We start from the raw sequence: 22126 nt of genomic DNA, 5'->3' as shown, positions 1-22126 counted from the left end.
TAAGATATCTTAATTTTGGTAGTAACTGAACTTATCTTTTTATTATTAAGTCAAAACAACATAAGTTAAGTCAATAACAATAATATGAATAAGATGAAATTGCAGTACCAGTTCGAAAGGCAATTATATCCAAATCTGAACCGATCAATATCATTCTTGCCAGGAATATTCTCTTCTATAGCAGAAGCATAAGTTCTATATTAAAATCCAATACATTGAAAAATTAACATGTTTTCGCATCGGTATATATGCGAACGATACCTAAATCTTAGCCGATTAACCCAATTTAACAAGGGTTCAATTTTATAAACTATGGTTAAGGTCCAAATTTGAAGTATACGAATAAAAAATTTGCTTCTGCTTCTTTGGCAAATATATTAAATCTGAACCGATATGTAACAATTTTGTATGTTTCCTTATATGATTATAACATGTATTAGGTTTTTAGTTACAGAGTAATATAAAATGCTGCTATAGGATATAGTGGTCCAAATGATAAAGGCGTTTCTCAAAAACTAGGTGTGCCAAGGAATATTCAAATTGCTCAAAAACTGAAAGTCTAGTTTGATCTGAAACAGACAAACATGCTTCATGCTAAGTGAACCCAACTCATGAAGCTGATCAAAAATATATGTATATACTTTATAGAGTCCACGACTTTTTTTCAAGCAGTTATAAAACAGAAATATACAAAAATTTATTAGTAAATAATTTTGATAAGATGAGATGGAATTAACTTCATAATTTGAAATTTCCATATTCCACACACTTTCAAAAAATGGTTTATTTATATCCCCTAGTTAGTAGAGGTTTAATATAATATAACAGCTAATACGTATATGCATATAAGGTGCTAAATCTCTTTCTAACACTCATAGAATAATTATTAAAATTATCTTAAAATTATATATACGCATATAATTATCTCCTTATTAAACTAATAACCTTTATTATACAACTAATATCAATTAATTATTTATTATGTAGAATTATTTTTTATCTAAATTTAATTGGTTATTAAATTACGTTTAATATCTTAATTATAACAGAAAAAATAAATAAGTAATTTTTAGTTTGTTTATAAACTTATAAAAGATATCATTGAAAATTCAAATGTTTTCATGAAGCCAATAGATACGTTCATCATTTAAGAAACATGAATACCGCATATCGGATTTTATTTGGACTGATATTTTTTTTATTATTTCTTTCCACCAAAGGCTACGAGGAAACTAATAGTAAGTCCAATTGCAAATATGAAATCTTAAGTCAGGACTAAATTACAAAAATGTAAATGTCTACTGAGAAGTTATAATCTATAATGAATTAATTTTTAGTGACAGAATATGTGAAAATGCCATCAATACTCAAACTAGATGATTACGATACCTGCCTCTATCACAACCCTGATGGCAATGGAATATATTGTCTATCTTATGTTGAAGTTGTACCTAATACGACATCAGAAAATTGGAGAATCATAGAAAAATATTCGTCTTTACCTAGACATCGTTTCCGACATGATATTCTTTTCATTGGTACTTGCATAAAACGATGCAAGGACTTAGCAAACAATTTGGATGAACAGGAATTTAATGAGTTTTACGTTGGTTCAGCTCAACACCAGGAGGTATATTTTCAAAAGTCTATGATAATTCAATAAAACAGAATCAAATTTCTTCTTGAACAATAGATTGTAGATCATTACGCTCTAGTTCATGATAATTTGGAATATCGCAAAGCTTACGATGAATTAATTAACAAGTGTCTAAACCATGAATATCAGCATAAGTACGAGTTAAAGCTGCGCTCCAATATTGAATATTGTATAGACAGTAGCAAAGAACAATTATGGGGTAATACTATTATTACAATATCCTCATTACGTTAATAGTTCACTCATTTCAGACACCGCCCATTTTATTTTTCTAATAATCCTGGCATCTATTGTATGTCTCTGCATTTTTTCCACTGGTTATGATTACTACTTGAAGTTCAGTGCAACTGAAGACAACGGAAATGCATTTTTTACGACTAAATTTATAACAAAACGTAAGGTTCATAAAAAAATATTGATCAGTTTATAAGTTCATTATATTTTATTTACAAAATTATTTTAGAGGACAGACTGTTAACTGCCTTCTCACTTAAAAGAAACTACCTTAAACTCCATAGCAATACTAGGGGTACAGATGATGACTTGAATTTTTTAAATGGTATTAGAACGGTGTTTAATACCGTGGTTATTCATGCGCATGTTGTTATGGGTCTAATAACTAGGGGCAGTACAAATGAAATTTTTTTCGAAACGTATCAATTAAATAATTTATTTTCGGCTAACGGTGGAGTAGTTAATGGAATGTTTTTCTTAATGAGCACATTTTTATTAAAAATAAGTTTTGAGAAGAAGAGCCCTATAACTCCAAAAAGTAGTTGGAGAAGTTGTGTTGGTGTATTTTGGAAATTTCTAATTTATCGCTATTTAAGGTAAGAAACGCATATGTGAGGACTTTCTTTTGTGCACATATTTGAGCACAAAAATACAAGGCGCATTGCAAATAAAAGTAAGGCTTTTGCAAATAAGTATTTGTAATAAGTCCATCTGTTGACAATTATATATGTTGGTAAGTTAGATCCTCCAATGATTTAATATCTTTGCTTGCAGACTACTACCGGGATATGCATTAATAATTCTATACAATGCGTCATTTTATGGAAATCAAATAGATTCTCCTACCTGGAAACATGTTGCTGGTAGAGACAATAAATTTGCACGTATTAATTGGTGGAAAAATTTATTATTTATTAATAATTTGACGATTAATGATACTGTAAGGTTTAGTCCATTGTAAGATTTCCATTTTTTATCAAATTTTTTGTATTACAGACGTTAACCACAACCTGGTATCTGGGCGCCGATATGCAACTGTTTATTGTTTTCCTCATTGTTTTAATTGTTATTGCAAAGTTAATAATTCAATTATTTTAATAGCATTGCGCGTTAATTATATTTCAATTTCAGAAAGCCATATCTGAAAAAGCTCATTTATAGTATCTTGTTCGTTGCCTCTCTACTGCTGCCCGCAGTTTTATCGATTAAATATAAGTGTGAATATTATACGGGCTTTCCCATGTTGTATGTATTGAATATTTTCTTATTTGATAAACATTACTAATATATAATTAATCAAAATATTATGTATCAAATAACTGCCAAAGAGAAAGTTATTTTATTCACTTCCAAGTCTTATATATAATATCATATACAATCCATTAATATAACTATATAACCACATATATACAACATACTATGTACAATATACAATATATATATTTATATATATGCAGACGTTATCAGCTTGGATTTATAGTTGACGGTAAAATTTTTTTAAAAATAGTCATATCCGCTTTAACAAAAATTGACATCGGTCTACTTGGCATAATATCCGCGGATATATATTTAAAACTAAAAGTCAATAATAAAGGTCAGTTTTACAAAAGAGTATTCAAATACGTGCTCGGTTGTTGGATCTGTTTTATGATATCTTATATACTTCTACATATTGATTACAATTCCGATAACTACACAATGAGACTTTTAAAATTGATGACTAGTCAATATAAAATCTTCTTATTCTGGCCTATGGTGATGTTAGCTTTTAGCATGAAACTGGGTGGTTAGTAGATCAACTTTATACGTTATAGATTTATACATTTTTATATATTTTGATTTCTTTTAAGGATTTATCAGAAATATTTTATCATCAAATTACATGCAAACAAAGGCCAGGTTATCATATCCAGCCTACTTATGGCATGTAGTAGTTATGCGTATAGTTATGAACTATCAAAGACAGCCCATATATATAAACTTCTTGACTTTAGTATGGAAACAAACTTAATTTTATTATTATTATTATTTTTAACTTATTGTGTTTTCTTATAGTTTCTTTACTCCTTTTTAGTAAATTCATTAACTAATATAGTTGCTGTCATTACAACTTTAGTTTTTGAATATCCAATTGCTGAAATTTTTCATAGTTTCATAGGAATACCGCCAAAGGTGAGTGGTGAAGTTTGTAATAAAAATGACTATAAAGTAATTTTTGTTTTGAAGGCAACAAAAAACTTGAAATCGAAATAAATAAGTTATTATCATGGATGAACATATCGGGACCAAATGCAACTAATTAGCCAACCAAATTGCATTATTAATGTTATTTGGTTTTTCGGAGACTTCCTTTCAAAGCCATAAAATATAATCCTAAAACTTATAAAAAAAAGTTACTTTCTATTACTGAAAATAACAACTTATATATATGTTACATGTATATATTTATTTCATATAATCTCTAACTTAAGTAATTAATCACAAGTTTTAAATAAATAATGGTGAATACGATAAAGTTTCTTTGTAGATTTGAACTTTATATACATAGGATGATTGAAAGTTCCTGCACCCTATAATTTTTTTCACTTATCGTATTTTGAGTGTTTTCGAAAAGTATTTTATTCAAATGTTAAATAAAATATAACATTTATAATTAAAAAATAAATGCCATTGTAAATTTAAAAAGTATAAGATGAAATTTACTACGAGTTTTCACCCTAACAAGCAAGTAAAAATGTGGATGGCTGGCTTCGAGCGTGATCGTACCATCTTAGTTGACACAGACCTACTAAAAACTGATATAAAACTTTTGTCTCTGATAAAAAAGTTATTATCGTATGGTTGACCAACATGCTTTAGCATTACATGTCGATTTTGATCAGAGAGAAAAATCGGGCAAACTGCTGAGGTTATTGTGACTTCACTTAGCAACATCTAAAAAATATAGGTTGACTGAAAAGTTTTAAAAGCGAATACTATTAACCAGTAGAAGAATCAAAATTAAAACGCCATTGTGACATATCATCTTTCATCTGAACACAATCAGATGTTTATTTCGATCTAACAATTCAGTCTTTTTTTATAAGCCATTTAAAGCTGACGTATCTGTGATTTTGTCACAATGGAAAAATTCAAATATAGTGCAGTTATAAAATTATTTGTTACAGAAGGTTTACCAGTATCAAATATTCATACAAAAGTGTTGAATGTGTTAAAACGATCCGTTCCTTTATTTCGAAATGTGCATCCAAAAAGCCCAACAACACCAGAAATCATTGAGAAAGTCTACGACACTATTCGTACCATAGTCCATATTTTAAAAGAAACTTAAGTGTGAAGATTCGAAAGGTATTTGAAAAGTTAGTACGCATTCGTTGACTATTCAGCAAAAACTGAATCGAAAATAAATTTCTCATGGATAAGATCTGGATCTGCCATCACGATCCTTAATTGAAACAAGAACAGGAGAAGTCAGAAAGATTGTTAAAAAAATGTTATAACGTAAGGTTTTGTGGAGTGCAAAAAGAATTTTATTGATTGATTATCTTAAAAAAGGCAAAACGAAAAAATAATTAAACAACACGGTTTACGGAAGAAAAAAGTGTTTTTTATCAAGACAAAGCGCGGGTTCACATAAGTGTTTTGTTGATAATGAAATTTAATGGATTAAAGTACGAATTGCTTAAACACCCTAATTATTAAGTACTGTTGTTTCTACGCCACTGAACTACCTTTTTCTTTGTTTGCCTGTCTACATCCTTTCTTGAATACCGATTTCTTAAATTGAGTTGACTTTTAAATTCCAATTACAATTACAGTAGTCTTTCTTTATATGTATAAGTTTATAGTATTTGTATTTCACATTATATTGTCTGCATATATTAAAACTTTGAATGTTATGAATGATTGATGTGTTACTTTGGAAACGAATAAAACATATCATAGAAAGGCCAAATCTTCTACCAACTCATCAATTTGGGTAAAACTAACCACTCTACAATTCAACAGATTCATAGGATTACAATTACAATTGAAAAATACTTTAGAGATAAACAAGTTTACTCTACCATGTTCCCTGATGTATCTAAACCGTTCGATAAAGTCTAACATGTTGGACTCATTAAAAAATAAGAGTTATCCTTCCAACTGGCTGTTGTGACATCTCAGAGTCATACTTGAGTGAATGACTAAAACCTATAAAAGCAGGCGTCCAACAATGAAGCATACTTGGTCCGGTATTGTACCTACTAGACACTTCCAATATTCCTACGCCAGAGAACTCAATTATTGCTACTTCTGCTGATGATACTGCAATCTTTTCTGTTGCAAATACCAAAGCTGAATCAATGATGCAGCTACAAAATGCCGTAAATAAAAGTGCCGATTAGACAAAAAAATGGAAAATCACAAAGTGTGAACACTAAATCAACACACATAAAATTCCCGAACAAAATAACATCGGGATTAGTAATTACCATATTTGGCAAAAAGATTGTATACTCAAACACAGTAAAATATCTTGGAATGACATTAGACGCCAAGCTTAAGTGGAAGGAACATATTAAAATTAAAAGAGATGAACTAGAAATAAAACTGAAGAATCTACAATGGCTTGCAGATAGAAATTCAAGCAAATACTTAAGTCTGTTTGGATGTATGGCGCACGGCTTTGGGGTAAAGTAAAGTAATATAGATGTAATTCAAAGTTTTCACTCGAAACGTACACTCGAAACAGCAACCTTCACCGCGATCTCAATGTATGTATCTACTATAACTGTGGAAATATCTAATTAAGCTGGTTCTTGTCATGCAAGACTCCAGCTGCATACAAGATGACGACTACGTATTAAACCATTTGAACTGCTGGTAATAACATAATAATATTATTTTGAATATATTGTTATTTTAAATCTCAATTTCCTAAATGCAAACAGCTGTTCCTTCCACTGACCATATTTGACTAGTTACTGTTAATGTTTCAAATTAAAAAAAAAAAAAATTATATATATATGTATACATTAATATAATCATATTTATTTTTTCTATCCATATTCCATCTTTTAGATCGTACATTGAGATAGGGAATAAATATATTAATGGAAGAATATACAGCCCGGCTTTGTTTCAGTGTTTTCCCAAGCCCGGGTTTTGTACCATTCCATTCGCATCGATGTCCCTTCTGGATAAAACATATATATTAGTGCAAATCTACAAAATATATATATGCATAATGCCTGACAAGATGTAGATGTTATCCGAGGTTAAATCATTTTTGCAGAAACGCACCTGAAATTATCTATTCGTAACTGTCCCATTATAAATGATTCTCAGTGATAATTAGTTTTGTTTCGATACATTTTTTCATATATATGGAATAACTTATATTTCTTACAAATATCTTGATAACCACATAGCTTTCAAATAAATCTTTAAAGGCACCAACAATCTTTTAACAATTTTTAATAAGATGTCTTAATTTCTTCGGCTATCTCAAACAAGTTCATCTGTACCTTATTCTGCTTCACGAGTACATTCATATTTATTTTGGTAATGCCAATATTATCCTCACTGCATATAACATAATTTTAATAGAGAATTATAACAGTCTGTATTATACATAAGTCAATAAATAAAATATCAAAGCTGTTTTTTCTTTCTAACTGCGCGATCATGGGAGATCCTTCAAGGCTTTTTAGTGCGAGTTCATATTAATGGCATGGGCATATATCTTTCTGATAGACTGAAACAGCTTGCCAATGTATTGATCTGTATGTTAAATGCAACTTCGTTACTCATGTCGAGGATGCTATTCAGAATATCACGTACAAGCAGCTTGATCACAAAAACCCATTATGTAGACACAATCAACTTAAAGTTAAGTTATCAATTAATGTGTCAGTTGTGTCAGTTGCCAAAAGCAGAGGTACAAACTAGTCTCTCTTTGATCCCACTTTATAACCGTGGTCATTACAATCCAGAATATACAGGCTAATCTGACTACAGTCTTGGTGCTACCCCATTTCATTCACAAAATCTAGCGTTCTGTCTTGTGTTATACGTTTCTTAGTTTCCTGGTTTATAAGCTTGCAAAATGTTGAGCCCATTGACATCGATTTATGACTTATGAAATGGGGTTTAAATCACAGTTCGATGACAAACAAAATAAGAAAAGAAATAAAACTGAAAAAAAATTAACAAAACTCCAATACTTATATTCTGTGGTAAGTTGAAGACCTATTTAATTTCGTGAGCAATCGAAAGCTGAGCACATCTTGAAAAAAATATATGTTATTAAGTTGAATAAGACCTAGGATTCATAGTTGTACTCAGTATTTCTACACAAGAACTTTGAACAAATTCATCATTTTTTTATCTAAGTTTTTCAGTGATTTTCTTTGGAACTAATTTGTAATTTGTCATTTTTTTAAACCAATAATTTGAATGTAGTTATTTACTCTTTATTATTGGTTCAACTAAAAAATAAACTTTTTATGTAAATTAAACCAATTTTATAATCTTTCCAATATAGATTATGAATAGATCAATTAATTTTAATTTTTATATATATTAAAATGACCTATGAAGTAGACAATAATTACCTTTGATGTCGACAAAAAATATTTAATCATTTGTTAATTGAATTTAACTTCAGTATATTCTTATGTTCATTATTAAATAGCTTAGAACTTATATACAATAAGAATCAAAACTTCAATTCAGTTTAACTAAAATCATCAGACGGATCAATTATATAAGAAACATGATCGCCGCATATCGGATTTTATTTGGGCTAACATTTTTTTTATTATTTCTTTCCAGCAAAGGCCACGAGGAAACTAATAGTAAGTCCAATTGCAAATATGCATCCTTAAGTCAGGACTAAATTACAAAAATGTAAATGTCTGCTGAGAAGTTATAATCTATAATGAATTAATTTTTAGTGACAGAATATTTGAAAATGCCATCAATACTCAAACTAGATGATTACGATACCTGCCTCTATCACAACCCTGATGGCAATGGAATATATTGTCTATCTTATGTTGAAGTTGTACCTAATACGACATCAGAAAATTGGAGAATCATAGAAAAATATTCGTCTTTACCTAGACATCGTTTCCGACATGATATTCTTTTCATTGGTACTTGCATAAAACGATGCAAGGACTTAGCAAACAATTTGGATGAACAGGAATTTAATGAGTTTTACGTTGGTTCAGCTCAACACCAGGAGGTACATTTTCAAAAGTCTATGATAATTCAACAAATCAGAATCAAATTTCTTCTTGAACAATAGATTGTAGATCATTACGCTCTAGTTCATGATAATTTGGAATATCGCAAAGCTTACGATGAATTAATTAACAAGTGTCTAAACCATGAATATCAGCATAAGTACGAGTTAAAGCTGCGCTCCAATATTGAATATTGTATAGACAGTAGTAAAGAACAATTATGGGGTAATACTATTATTACAATATCCTCATTACGTTAATAGTTCACTCATTTCAGACACCGCCCATTTTATTTTTCTAATAATCCTGGCATCTATTGTATGTCTCTGCATTTTTTCCACTGGTTATGATTACTACTTGAAGTTCAGTGCAACTCAAGACAACGGAAATGCATTTTTTACGACTAAATTTATAACAAAAAGTAAGGTTCATAAAAAAATATCGATCAGTTTATAAGTTCATTATATTTTATTTACAAAATTATTTTAGAGGACAGACTGTTAACTGCCTTCTCACTTAAAAGAAACTACCTTAAACTCCATAGCAATACTAGGGGTACAGATGATGACTTGAATTTTTTAAATGGTATTAGAACGGTGTTTAATACCTTGGTTATTCATACGCATGTTGTTATGTGTCTAATAAATAGGGGCAGTACAAATGAAATTTTTTTGGAAACGTATCAATTAAATAATTTTACTTCACTTTCGGCTAACTGTGGCAGAGTAGTTAATGGCATGTTTTTCATAATGAGCACATTTTTATTAAAAATAAATTTTGAGAAGAAGAGCCCTATAACTCCAAAAAGTAGTTGGAGAAGTTGTGTCGGTGTATTTTGGAAATTTCTAATTTATCGCTATTTAAGGTAAGAAAACATTTGCAATTTCTAAAACATTTTCATACTCACAGAATTATTACCCTAACTAGGCAAACATGTATTTTTTTATTTTCTTTTAAAGATGAGATCATATTTTCTTGGAAAATGGAGGATATTTTATCACCCTTCAATACAATAATATGGTTAAACAGTGAATAAAGTTTTTATCATTTTTTATTCCAAGTGTTCAAAAAATTTGGTGCGACTCAGCTCATAAATAGTTCCACTGATTATCATATAAATTTATACGTTTTCGACGACTTGAGCGTTTAAAAAGGATTATGATAAATAGTAGACATAAAACTAACTTCACCAACCTGTGGAAAAATTCTATTTAATCAAAATTTTTAAAGTAAAAGTAAACCTTTTCTATCAGAGTAGAATAAGGTGAAAAAATAACTCAGTAAGAAACATTTGTTGCCACAGTTGTATGTTTACTTCATAGAAGTATAGAATATAGAAGAATATAATAGAAAGTAAAATTTTGGATATAAAAATGTTGATACTTTTCAGAAAAAAAAAATTCATGCTATCCTTAATATGTAACTATTCCAAAATGACTTCTTCACAAACACGATTTGTGTTTCGAGCAGAATATTCTTCATTTTGCTAGAGTAAAATTTTGACTTGAAATTAAATGTGTTCAGTTATATTCACTTACCCAAGGCCAGCACGATGGGCTGAACTCTTTCCCGAAATCATTCGGGGGGATTTTTTTTTTTTTTTGTATCGAACCTTAGGGAAAAATCTTCCAAAGATACAAATGGCCCGTACCATTTGCATGCCCGATTCATACACGACCCCATTAAGTCATACATGCCTACGGACTAAAAAGTCCCCTACATTCTCAGCTCAAACTCCTGTAAATCCCAATACGACCAATTAAGGTATTCCTTCACAGGGCAGGTTAGAAGAGTACTTAGCGTGCTTTCACTCCGATTGTGTACTAAGTATTTCGTCCGCTCTAACAGTGTTTATTGTTCTGGATATAATGCTCTTGTAGAGGCTCCATTCTTCAATGCTTGCCAAAATCTGCATTACTACAGTAGGAGGGCTGGCTTCCCCAATTATAGTCTCTAGATTTTGTCTAGTATCTACGAATCTTATACAGTCTCTAATTATATGAACGGAGCTCTCAATTTTATCTGGACAAAACTGGCAGTACGGATTACTTGCAAGCCTGAACCGGTATAAGTATTCACGGAAGCAGCCATGCCCCGTAAGAAACTGCATTACATTCGGAGGGACTGTATGTATACATATGTCTATTCGTTGTTTATGCATCATAACATAATTCGTAAATAAAACTGTGGCCGATCTAGCATGAAATCTGAAATCTGCCCTTCCCGAAGTAAATTTCTGCCTACTAATTTCTGAAATTGCGTTTTTCGAATCTCCAATTATATTTTTAAGTTTGCAAAAACATCTCATAAACCAGTTAAAAGAAATATTTAATTATTTTACATATCTCCAATTTTACAGACTTGTACCGGGATATGCATTAATAATTCTATACAATGCCTCATTTTATGGAAATCAAATAGATTCTCCAATTTGGAAACATCTCACTGGTCAAGATCATAAGTTTGCGCGTATTAATTGGTGGAAAAATTTGTTATTCATTAATAACTGGTCGTTGATTGATAGTGTAAGCATTGGTCAAATACGAGATTTTTATATTATCTGCCTTTTTATTACAGACAATGCTAATCACTTGGTATCTGGCCGTCGATATGCAAATATTTATAATTTTCCTCATTGTCTTAATTATTATTGCGAAGTTAATAATTCACTGACTATTCCAATAGAATTGAGATTAATTATATTTCAATTTTAGAAAACCACATTTTAAGAAGCTCATATATGGTATCTTGTTTCTTTTTTCTCTACTCTACCCTGCGATTTTATTGATTATATATAAAATTCAATATCACGCTGGATTACTTATGTTGTATGTATGATGGTTCAATAACATTTTGTTTTTGTTTTTTAGTAATAATTTTTAATAATTTTTGATACAGATATTATCAGATTATGTTTATAACCAAAGCAAATGATATTGAAAATATAGGCATGACCCCTCTAACAAAAATAGACATCTGCCTACTTAGTATAATAACGGCTGAAATATATCTGAAACTAAAAGCCAATATCAAACGTCGGTCTTATAAAGGAGTTTTCAAATATGAACTCGGCTGTTGGATCAGTTTTATGATGTTTTATGGATTTTTAAATATTAACTACAATTCCGAAAATTATACTATAAGCATTTTAATGGCGGTGTTTAACACAAACATAATCTTCTTCTTCGGTTGTATAGTGATTTTGGCTTTTAGTATGAAATTGGGTGGTATGTAGATCAGCTTATAACTTTAAACTTTAAAGGTGAATACATTTTTCTGTATTTTGACTTCTTTTAAGGATTCATCCGAAATATATTATCATCAAACTCAATGCTGAAGAATGCTAGGATATCATATCCAGTATACTTGTGGCATATCGCAGTTCTACGCATTATTATGAGCCTTCACAAACAGCCCGCTGATGTTAACAATTTGACTATTGTATGACTATGGAACATTTCATTTTTTTTTGATTATTTTTATTTTTTAACTTTTAGTGTTATTTTTTCTTATAGCCACTTTACTTTTTTCTAACAATTTCAATCAGTAATATGGTTGCTACGATTGTAGCAATAGTTTTTGAATATCCAATCGCTGAAATAGTTAATAGTTTCATTGGAACCACTCCGAAGGTAAGTGATGAAGTTTAGAGTGAAAATGACTATTAAGTGATTTCCTTTACTTTAAAGATAACAGAAAAATCGAAATCCAAGTGAATAAAAAGGAGTACTACGTTGAAGTAGAGAAAACTTAATAATTAGTTATTTTCATAGTATAACTTTCCTATTTTTTTTAAATAAAATTAAAATTCAACCCCCAAATAGAAAAGACTTTCTTTTTATTTAAAATGTATTTGTACACAAGGTAATAGCTTGTTTGTGTTTTTTTAATTTAAACATTTATGTAATATAATTTATACTTTATGAAATAAAAATTTATAAAGAATACTTTAGAGAGTTCACCAATACATATCAGATTTTATCAGACTTTAGATAGTTAGGCAAACATTGTATACTATATTTATTTCCTAAAACATTTGTCAACATCTTTTTGAAGCCATAAAACAGATCAACTTTGAATTCATTTTTAACATGTTTCCATTTAATAATTAATACTACCTTTAAGGTTGATTGTCACTTGAACTTTAGAACTACATTCAAGATATATGCGTTGTGCTTAATAGCAAATATTCTTACTATAATTAACATTGAATTAAAGGTAAAAACACTTTAAATAAACTTCTTTCAAATGTATTTAAATAAAAATTTGATGGAATTTTAAGAGCAGCTAAATTGCTTTTAATAATACATTTACACTGTCTCATTTAGGCACTTGCTCATTTATATTAATGAGTAATAATGGTATAAGTTTAATAAGCTCAGTTATGCAGTTAATAGAATTTTTATAAACTTCACTTAATACCATACCACATATAAAAATTAAATATATAATTGATATATTAAATCATTTATATACATTTTATATATCAATTACATATTCAATTAATGAAAATAAAGATTTCATTAAATACTTACTTCCTCAGTGCCTTTGTTTACAGCTCAACTGTTGTTTGTGTACATTTTATGTATAAAACATATGACACATATTTTAAATTTGCAAAATTGCATTCGACATTTTTGTCTTATCGCTTGCTATTATACATCAAAACGATATTCTTGCTTCCATCACTTAAAATGAATGAAATTTTGCATGTAAGTCGACCATACTTGACACATTAAACTCGGGCTTTTAATTAGCTAATTTATTGATAATGAACTCATTTATATGAGAGATTTTTATATGGTAAATCAACATTAGATGAGACAGTGTGAATGTGCTATAAGACTCGCGTTAATGAGGTGACTCGCATGTTATCATAAAGTTTTGAATTACACAGTTGTTGTGTGTGTTATTTCTTATACTTACTATCGTTACAAGCACCGATATAATATCAATTATCTATTAAATTTGACGACCAATCAAAGGGTAAACCTATAACAAAAGAATTGTTACAACCCAAATTCCTGCCGTTAGAAGAATTTCCAGTACACCTCGACGAAGATAATGAGACACTTATATGGCCTACTTCATTTTCATACCCAGAATTTTTATACAGTGACTTTCAACAGGAACTCTCAGAAAAAGTTATGTGAGTTAATGCAGGGTTCACATAAGTGTTTTGTTGATAATGAAATTTAATGGATTAAAGTACGAATTGCTTAAACACCCTAATTATTAAGTACTGTTGTTTCTACGCCACTGAACTACCTTTTTCTTTGTTTGCCTGTCTACATCCTTTCTTGAATACCGATTTCTTAAATTGAGTTGACTTTTAAATTCCAATTACAATTACAGTAGTCTTTCTTTATATATATAAGTTTATAGTATTTGTATTTCACATTATATTGTCTGCATATATTAAAACTTTGAATGTTATGAATGATTGATGTGTTACTTTGGAAACGAATAAAACATATCATAGAAAGGCCAAATCTTCTACCAACTCATCAATTTGGGTAAAACTAACCACTCTACAATTCAACAGATTCATAGGATTACAATTACAATTGAAAAATACTTTAGAGATAAACAAGTTTACTCTACCATGTTCCCTGATGTATCTAAACCGTTCGATAAAGTCTAACATGTTGGACTCATTAAAAAATAAGAGTTATCCTTCCAACTGGCTGTTGTGACATCTCAGAGTCATACTTGAGTGAATGACTAAAACCTATAAAAGCAGGCGTCCAACAATGAAGCATACTTGGTCCGGTATTGTACCTACTAGACACTTCCAATATTCCTACGCCAGAGAACTCAATTATTGCTACTTCTGCTGATGATACTGCAATCTTTTCTGTTGCAAATACCAAAGCTGAATCAATGATGCAGCTACAAAATGCCGTAAATAAAAGTGCCGATTAGACAAAAAAATGGAAAATCACAAAGTGTGAACACTAAATCAACACACATAAAATTCCCGAACAAAATAACATCGGGATTAGTAATTACCATATTTGGCAAAAAGATTGTATACTCAAACACAGTAAAATATCTTGGAATGACATTAGACGCCAAGCTTAAGTGGAAGGAACATATTAAAATTAAAAGAGATGAACTAGAAATAAAACTGAAGAATCTACAATGGCTTGCAGATAGAAATTCAAGCAAATACTTAAGTCTGTTTGGATGTATGGCGCACGGCTTTGGGGTAAAGTAAAGTAATATAGATGTAATTCAAAGTTTTCACTCGAAACGTACACTCGAAACAGCAACCTTCACCGCGATCTCAATGTATCTACTATAACTGTGGAAATATCTAATTAAGCTGGTTCTTGTCATGCAAGACTCCAGCTGCATACAAGATGACGACTACGTATTAAACCATTTGAACTGCTGGTAATAACATAATAATATTATTTTGAATATATTGTTATTTTAAATCTCAATTTCCTAAATGCAAACAGCTGTTCCTTCCACTGACCATATTTGACTAGTTACTGTTAATGTTTCAAATTAAAAAAAAAAAAAATTATATATATATGTATACATTAATATAATCATATTTATTTTTTCTATCCATATTCCATCTTTTAGATCGTACATTGAGATAGGGAATAAATATATTAATGGAAGAATATACAGCCCGGCTTTGTTTCAGTGTTTTCCCAAGCCCGGGTTTTGTACCATTCCATTCGCATCGATGTCCCTTCTGGATAAAACATATATATTAGTGCAAATCTACAAAATATATATATGCATAATGCCTGACAAGATGTAGATGTTATCCGAGGTTAAATCATTTTTGCAGAAACGCACCTGAAATTATCTATTCGTAACTGTCCCATTATAAATGATTCTCAGTGATAATTAGTTTTGTTTCGATACATTTTTTCATATATATGGAATAACTTATATTTCTTACAAATATCTTGATAACCACATAGCTTTCAAATAAATCTTTAAAGGCACCAACAATCTTTTAACAATTTTTAATAAGATGTCTTAATTTCTTCGGCTATCTCAAACAAGTTCATCTGTACCTTATTCTGCTTCACGAGTACATTCATATTTATTTTGGTAATGCCAATATTATCCTCACTGCATATAACATAATTTTAATAGAGAATTATAACAGTCTGTATTATACATAAGTCAATAAATAAAATATCAAAGCTGTTTTTTCTTTCTAACTGCGCGATCATGGGAGATCCTTCAAGGCTTTTTAGTGCGAGTTCATATTAATGGCATGGGCATATATCTTCCTGATAGACTGAAACAGCTTGCCAATGTATTGATCTGTATGTTAAATGCAACTTCGTTACTCATGTCGAGGATGCTATTCAGAATATCACGTACAAGCAGCTTGATCACAAAAACCCATTATGTAGACACAATCAACTTAAAGTTAAGTTATCAATTAATGTGTCAGTTGTGTCAGTTGCCAAAAGCAGAGGTACAAACTAGTCTCTCTTTGATCCCACTTTATAACCGTGGTCATTACAATCCAGAATATACAGGCTAATCTGACTACAGTCTTGGTGCTACCCCATTTCATTCACAAAATCTAGCGTTCTGTCTTGTGTTATACGTTTCTTAGTTTCCTGGTTTATAAGCTTGCAAAATGTTGAGCCCATTGACATCGATTTATGACTTATGAAATGGGGTTTAAATCACAGTTCGATGACAAACAAAATAAGAAAAGAAATAAAACTGAAAAAAAATTAACAAAACTCCAATACTTATATTCTGTGGTAAGTTGAAGACCTATTTAATTTCGTGAGCAATCGAAAGCTGAGCACATCTTGAAAAAAATATATGTTATTTAGTTGAATAAGACCTAGGGTTCATAGTTGTGCTCAATATTTCTGCACAAGGACTTTGAACAAATTCATTATTTTTTTTATCTAAGTTTTTCAGTGATTTTCTTTGGAACTAATTTGTAATTTGTCATTTTTTTAAACCAATAATTTGAATGTAGTTATTTACTCTTTATTATTGGTTCAACTAAAAAATAAACTTTTTATGTAAATTAAACCAATTTTATAATCTTTCCAATATAGATTATGAATAGATCAATTAATTTTAATTTTTATATATATTAAAATGACCTATGAAGTAGACAATAATTACCTTTGATGTCGACAAAAAATATTTAATCATTTGTTAATTGAATTTAACTTCAGTATATTCTTATGTTCATTATTAAATAGCTTAGAACTTATATACAATAAGAATCAAAACTTCAATTCAGTTTAACTAAAATCATCAGACGGATCAATTATATAAGAAACATGATCGCCGCATATCGGATTTTATTTGGGCTAACATTTTTTTTATTATTTCTTTCCAGCAAAGGCCACGAGGAAACTAATAGTAAGTCCAATTGCAAATATGCATCCTTAAGTCAGGACTAAATTACAAAAATGTAAATGTCTGCTGAGAAGTTATAATCTATAATGAATTAATTTTTAGTGACAGAATATTTGAAAATGCCATCAATACTCAAACTAGATGATTACGATACCTGCCTCTATCACAACCCTGATGGCAATGGAATATATTGTCTATCTTATGTTGAAGTTGTACCTAATACGACATCAGAAAATTGGAGAATCATAGAAAAATATTCGTCTTTACCTAGACATCGTTTCCGACATGATATTCTTTTCATTGGTACTTGCATAAAACGATGCAAGGACTTAGCAAACAATTTGGATGAACAGGAATTTAATGAGTTTTACGTTGGTTCAGCTCAACACCAGGAGGTACATTTTCAAAAGTCTATGATAATTCAACAAATCAGAATCAAATTTCTTCTTGAACAATAGATTGTAGATCATTACGCTCTAGTTCATGATAATTTGGAATATCGCAAAGCTTACGATGAATTAATTAACAAGTGTCTAAACCATGAATATCAGCATAAGTACGAGTTAAAGCTGCGCTCCAATATTGAATATTGTATAGACAGTAGCAAAGAACAATTATGGGGTAATACTATTATTACAATATCCTCATTACGTTAATAGTTCACTCATTTCAGACACCGCCCATTTTATTTTTCTAATAATCCTGGCATCTATTGTATGTCTCTGCATTTTTTCCACTGGTTATGATTACTACTTGAAGTTCAGTGCAACTCAAGACAACGGAAATGCATTTTTTACGACTAAATTTATAACAAAAAGTAAGGTTCATAAAAAAATATCGATCAGTTTATAAGTTCATTATATTTTATTTACAAAATTATTTTAGAGGACAGACTGTTAACTGCCTTCTCACTTAAAAGAAACTACCTTAAACTCCATAGCAATACTAGGGGTACAGATGATGACTTGAATTTTTTAAATGGTATTAGAACGGTGTTTAATACCTTGGTTATTCATGCGCATATTGTTATGGGTCTAATAACTAGGGGCAGTACAAATGAAATTTTTTTCGAAACGTATCAATTAAATAATTTTACTTCATTTTCGGCTAACTGTGGCAGAATAGTTAATGGCATGTTTTTCTTAATGAGCACATTTTTATTAAAAATAAGTTTTGAGAAGAAGAGCCCTATAACTCCAAAAAGTAGTTGGAGAAGTTGTGTCGGTGTATTTTGGAAATTTCTAATTTATCGCTATTTAAGGTAAGAAAACATTTGCAATTTCTAAAACATTTTCATACTCACAGAATTATTACCCTAACTAGGCAAACATGTATTTTTTTATTTTCTTTTAAAGATGAGATCATATTTTCTTGGAAAATGGAGGATATTTTATCACCCTTCAATACAATAATATGGTTAAACAGTGAATAAAGTTTTTATCATTTTTTATTCCAAGTGTTCAAAAAATTTGGTGCGACTCAGCTCATAAATAGTTCCACTGATTATCATATAAATTTATACGTTTTCGACGACTTGAGCGTTTAAAAAGGATTATGATAAATAGTAGACATAAAACTAACTTCACCAACCTGTGGAAAAATTCTATTTAATCAAAATTTTTAAAGTAAAAGTAAACCTTTTCTATCAGAGTAGAATAAGGTGAAAAAATAACTCAGTAAGAAACATTTGTTGCCACAGTTGTATGTTTACTTCATAGAAGTATAGAATATAGAAGAATATAATAGAAAGTAAAATTTTGGATATAAAAATGTTGATACTTTTCAGAAAAAAAAAATTCATGCTATCCTTAATATGTAACTATTCCAAAATGACTTCTTCACAAACACGATTTATGTTTCGAGCAGAATATTCTTCATTTTGCTAGAGTAAAATTTTGACTTGAAATTAAATGTGTTCAGTTATATTCACTTACCCAAGGCCAGCACGATGGGCTGAACTCTTTCCCGAAATCATTCGGGGGGATTTTTTTTTTTTTTTTTGTATCGAACCTGAGGGAAAAATCTTCCAAAGATACAAATGGCCCGTACCATTTGCATGCCCGATTCATGCACGACCCCATTAAGTCATACATGCCTACGGACTAAAAAGTCCCCTACATTCTCAGCTCAAACTCCTGTAAATCCCAATACGACCAATTAAGGTATTCCTTCACAGGGCAGGTTAGAAGAGTACTTAGCGTGCTTTCACTCCGATTGTGTACTAAGTATTGCGTCCGCTCTAACAGTGTTTATTGTTCTAGATATTATGCTCTTGTAGAGGCTCCATTCTTCAATGCTTGCCAAAATCTGCATTACTACAGTAGGAGGGCTGGCTTCCCCAATTATAGTCTCTAGATTTTGTCTAGTATCTACGAATCTTATACAGTCTCTAATTATATGAACGGAGCTCTCAATTTTATCTGGACAAAACTGGCAGTACGGATTACTTGCAAGCCTGAACCGGTATAAGTATTCACGGAAGCAGCCATGCCCCGTAAGAAACTGCATTACATTCGGAGGGACTGTATGTATACATATGTCTATACGTTGTTTATGCATCATAACATAATTCGTAAATAAAACTGTGGCCGATCTAGCATGAAATCTGAAATCTGCCCTTCCCGAAGTAAATTTCTGCCTACTAATTTCTGAAATTGCGTTTTTCGAATCTCCAATTATATTTTTAAGTTTGCAAAAACATCTCATAAACCAGTTAAAAGAAATATTTAATTATTTTACATATCTCCAATTTTACAGACTTGTACCGGGATATGCATTAATAATTCTATACAATGCCTCATTTTATGGAAATCAAATAGATTCTCCAATTTGGAAACATCTCACTGGTCAAGATCATAAGTTTGCGCGTATTAATTGGTGGAAAAATTTGTTATTCATTAATAACTGGTCGTTGATTGATAGTGTAAGCATTGGTCAAATACGAGATTTTTATATTATCTGCCTTTTTATTACAGACAATGCCAATCACTTGGTATCTGGCCGCCGATATGCAAATATTTATAATTTTCCTCATTGTCTTAATTATTATTGCGAAGTTAATAATTCACTGACTATTCCAATAGAATTGAGATTAATTATATTTCAATTTTAGAAAACCACATTTTAAGAAGCTCATATATGGTATCTTGTTTCTTTTTTCTCTACTCTACCCTGCGATTTTATTGATTATATATAAAATTCAATATCACGCTGGATTCCTTATGTTGTATGTATGATGGTTCAATAACATTTTGTTTTTGTTTTTTAATAATAATTTTTAATCATTTTTGATACAGATATTATCAGATTATGTTTATGACCAAAGCAAATGATATTGAAAATATAGGCATGACCCCTCTAACAAAAATAGACATCTGCCTACTTAGTATAATAACGGCTGAAATATATCTGAAACTAAAAGCCAATATCAAACGTCGGTCTTATAAAGGAGTTTTCAAATATGAACTCGGCTGTTGGATCAGTTTTATGATGTTTTATGGATTTTTAAATATTAACTACAATTCCGAAAATTATACTATAAGCATTTTAATGGCGGTGTTTAACACAAACATAATCTTCTTCTTCGGTTGTATAGTGATTTTGGCTTTTAGTATGAAATTGGGTGGTATGTAGATCAGCTTATAACTTTAAACTTTAAAGGTGAATACATTTTTCTGTATTTTGACTTCTTTTAAGGATTCATCCGAAATATATTATCATCAAACTCAATGCTGAAGAATGCTAGGATATCATATCCAGTATACTTGTGGCATATCGCAGTTCTACGCATTATTATGAGCCTTCACAAACAGCCCGCTGATGTTAACAATTTGACTATTGTATGACTATGGAACATTTCATTTTTTTTTGATTATTTTTATTTTTTAACTTTTAGTGTTATTTTTTCTTATAGCCACTTTACTTTTTTCTAACAATTTCAATCAGTAATATGGTTGCTACGATTGTAGCAATAGTTTTTGAATATCCAATCGCTGAAATAGTTAATAGTTTCATTGGAACCACTCCGAAGGTAAGTGATGAAGTTTAGAGTGAAAATGACTATTAAGTGATTTCCTTTACTTTAAAGATAACAGAAAAATCGAAATCCAAGTGAATAAAAAGGAGTACTACGTTGAAGTAGAGAAAACTTAATAATTAGTTATTTTCATAGTATAACTTTCCTATTTTTTTTAAATAAAATTAAAATTCAACCCCCAAATAGAAAAGACTTTCTTTTTATTTAAAATGTATTTGTACACAAGGTAATAGCTTGTTTGTGTTTTTTTAATTTAAACATTTATGTAATATAATTTATACTTTATGAAATAAAAATTTATAAAGAATACTTTAGAGAGTTCACCAATACATATCAGATTTTATCAGACTTTAGATAGTTAGGCAAACATTGTATACTATATTTATTTCCTAAAACATTTGTCAACATCTTTTTGAAGCCATAAAACAGATCAACTTTGAATTCATTTTTAACATGTTTCCATTTAATAATTAATACTACCTTTAAGGTTGATTGTCACTTGAACTTTAGAACTACATTCAAGATATATGCGTTGTGCTTAATAGCAAATATTCTTACTATAATTAACATTGAATTAAAGGTAAAAACACT

General features: G+C 29.9%; 4 protein-coding genes across 4 annotated transcripts; all 4 read left to right on the top strand.

The window, feature by feature from the left end:
* The first annotated feature begins 1155 nt into the window (after nucleotides 1–1155).
* Nucleotides 1156–3130, top strand: LOC119685518 (nose resistant to fluoxetine protein 6-like). Its single transcript, XM_038099817.1, has 7 exons — nucleotides 1156–1238; nucleotides 1338–1630; nucleotides 1694–1856; nucleotides 1909–2052; nucleotides 2121–2487; nucleotides 2666–2831; nucleotides 2888–3130. The coding sequence occupies exons 1-7, from the start codon at nucleotides 1157–1159 to the stop codon at nucleotides 2987–2989; spliced, it is 1317 nt and encodes a 438-aa protein (XP_037955745.1). The 5' UTR covers nucleotide 1156; the 3' UTR covers nucleotides 2990–3130.
* A 1-nt stretch (nucleotide 3131) lies between these two features.
* Nucleotides 3132–4280, top strand: LOC119684262. The gene is made up of 5 exons (XM_038098264.1): nucleotides 3132–3136; nucleotides 3349–3677; nucleotides 3742–3884; nucleotides 3947–4063; nucleotides 4118–4280. The coding sequence occupies exons 1-5, from the start codon at nucleotides 3132–3134 to the stop codon at nucleotides 4142–4144; spliced, it is 621 nt and encodes a 206-aa protein (XP_037954192.1). The 3' UTR covers nucleotides 4145–4280.
* A 4331-nt stretch (nucleotides 4281–8611) lies between these two features.
* On the top strand, nucleotides 8612–12938 carry LOC119686233 (nose resistant to fluoxetine protein 6-like). The gene is made up of 12 exons (XM_038100755.1): nucleotides 8612–8733; nucleotides 8833–9125; nucleotides 9189–9351; nucleotides 9404–9547; nucleotides 9616–9991; nucleotides 11486–11651; nucleotides 11704–11783; nucleotides 11841–11954; nucleotides 12025–12353; nucleotides 12425–12567; nucleotides 12642–12758; nucleotides 12816–12938. Exons 1-12 carry the CDS (start codon nucleotides 8652–8654, stop codon nucleotides 12840–12842), a joined length of 2034 nt encoding a protein of 677 aa, XP_037956683.1. The 5' UTR covers nucleotides 8612–8651; the 3' UTR covers nucleotides 12843–12938.
* A 4442-nt stretch (nucleotides 12939–17380) lies between these two features.
* Nucleotides 17381–21709, top strand: LOC119685919 (nose resistant to fluoxetine protein 6-like). Its single transcript, XM_038100327.1, has 12 exons — nucleotides 17381–17502; nucleotides 17602–17894; nucleotides 17958–18120; nucleotides 18173–18316; nucleotides 18385–18760; nucleotides 20257–20422; nucleotides 20475–20554; nucleotides 20612–20725; nucleotides 20796–21124; nucleotides 21196–21338; nucleotides 21413–21529; nucleotides 21587–21709. Exons 1-12 carry the CDS (start codon nucleotides 17421–17423, stop codon nucleotides 21611–21613), a joined length of 2034 nt encoding a protein of 677 aa, XP_037956255.1. The 5' UTR covers nucleotides 17381–17420; the 3' UTR covers nucleotides 21614–21709.
* Nucleotides 21710–22126: the final 417 nt, after the last annotated feature.

Source organism: Teleopsis dalmanni, chromosome 2, assembly GCF_002237135.1.
Source record: "Teleopsis dalmanni isolate 2A chromosome 2, ASM223713v2, whole genome shotgun sequence".
Taxonomy (NCBI): domain Eukaryota; kingdom Metazoa; phylum Arthropoda; class Insecta; order Diptera; family Diopsidae; genus Teleopsis; species Teleopsis dalmanni.
The sequence above is the reverse complement of the archived record's forward strand: the minus strand, read 5'-3'. Positions and strand labels throughout refer to the sequence as shown.

Coding starts and splice junctions, on each gene's coding strand:
- LOC119685518 (XM_038099817.1), top strand. CDS start 1,157: ATGAATACCGCATATCGGATTTTATTTGGACTGATATTTTTTTTATTA. Junction 1,631..1,693: donor GTTCAGCTCAACACCAGGAG/GTATATTTTCAA, acceptor CTTGAACAATAG/ATTGTAGATCATTACGCTCT. Junction 2,488..2,665: donor CTAATTTATCGCTATTTAAG/GTAAGAAACGCA, acceptor CTTTGCTTGCAG/ACTACTACCGGGATATGCAT.
- LOC119684262 (XM_038098264.1), top strand. Junction 3,678..3,741: donor TTTTAGCATGAAACTGGGTG/GTTAGTAGATCA, acceptor ATTTCTTTTAAG/GATTTATCAGAAATATTTTA. Junction 3,885..3,946: donor ATATAAACTTCTTGACTTTA/GTATGGAAACAA, acceptor GTTTTCTTATAG/TTTCTTTACTCCTTTTTAGT.
- LOC119686233 (XM_038100755.1), top strand. CDS start 8,652: ATGATCGCCGCATATCGGATTTTATTTGGGCTAACATTTTTTTTATTA. Junction 8,734..8,832: donor AGGCCACGAGGAAACTAATA/GTAAGTCCAATT, acceptor ATTAATTTTTAG/TGACAGAATATTTGAAAATG. Junction 12,759..12,815: donor TCATTGGAACCACTCCGAAG/GTAAGTGATGAA, acceptor TTTACTTTAAAG/ATAACAGAAAAATCGAAATC.
- LOC119685919 (XM_038100327.1), top strand. CDS start 17,421: ATGATCGCCGCATATCGGATTTTATTTGGGCTAACATTTTTTTTATTA. Junction 18,121..18,172: donor TAGCAAAGAACAATTATGGG/GTAATACTATTA, acceptor CACTCATTTCAG/ACACCGCCCATTTTATTTTT. Junction 20,726..20,795: donor CACGCTGGATTCCTTATGTT/GTATGTATGATG, acceptor TTTTTGATACAG/ATATTATCAGATTATGTTTA.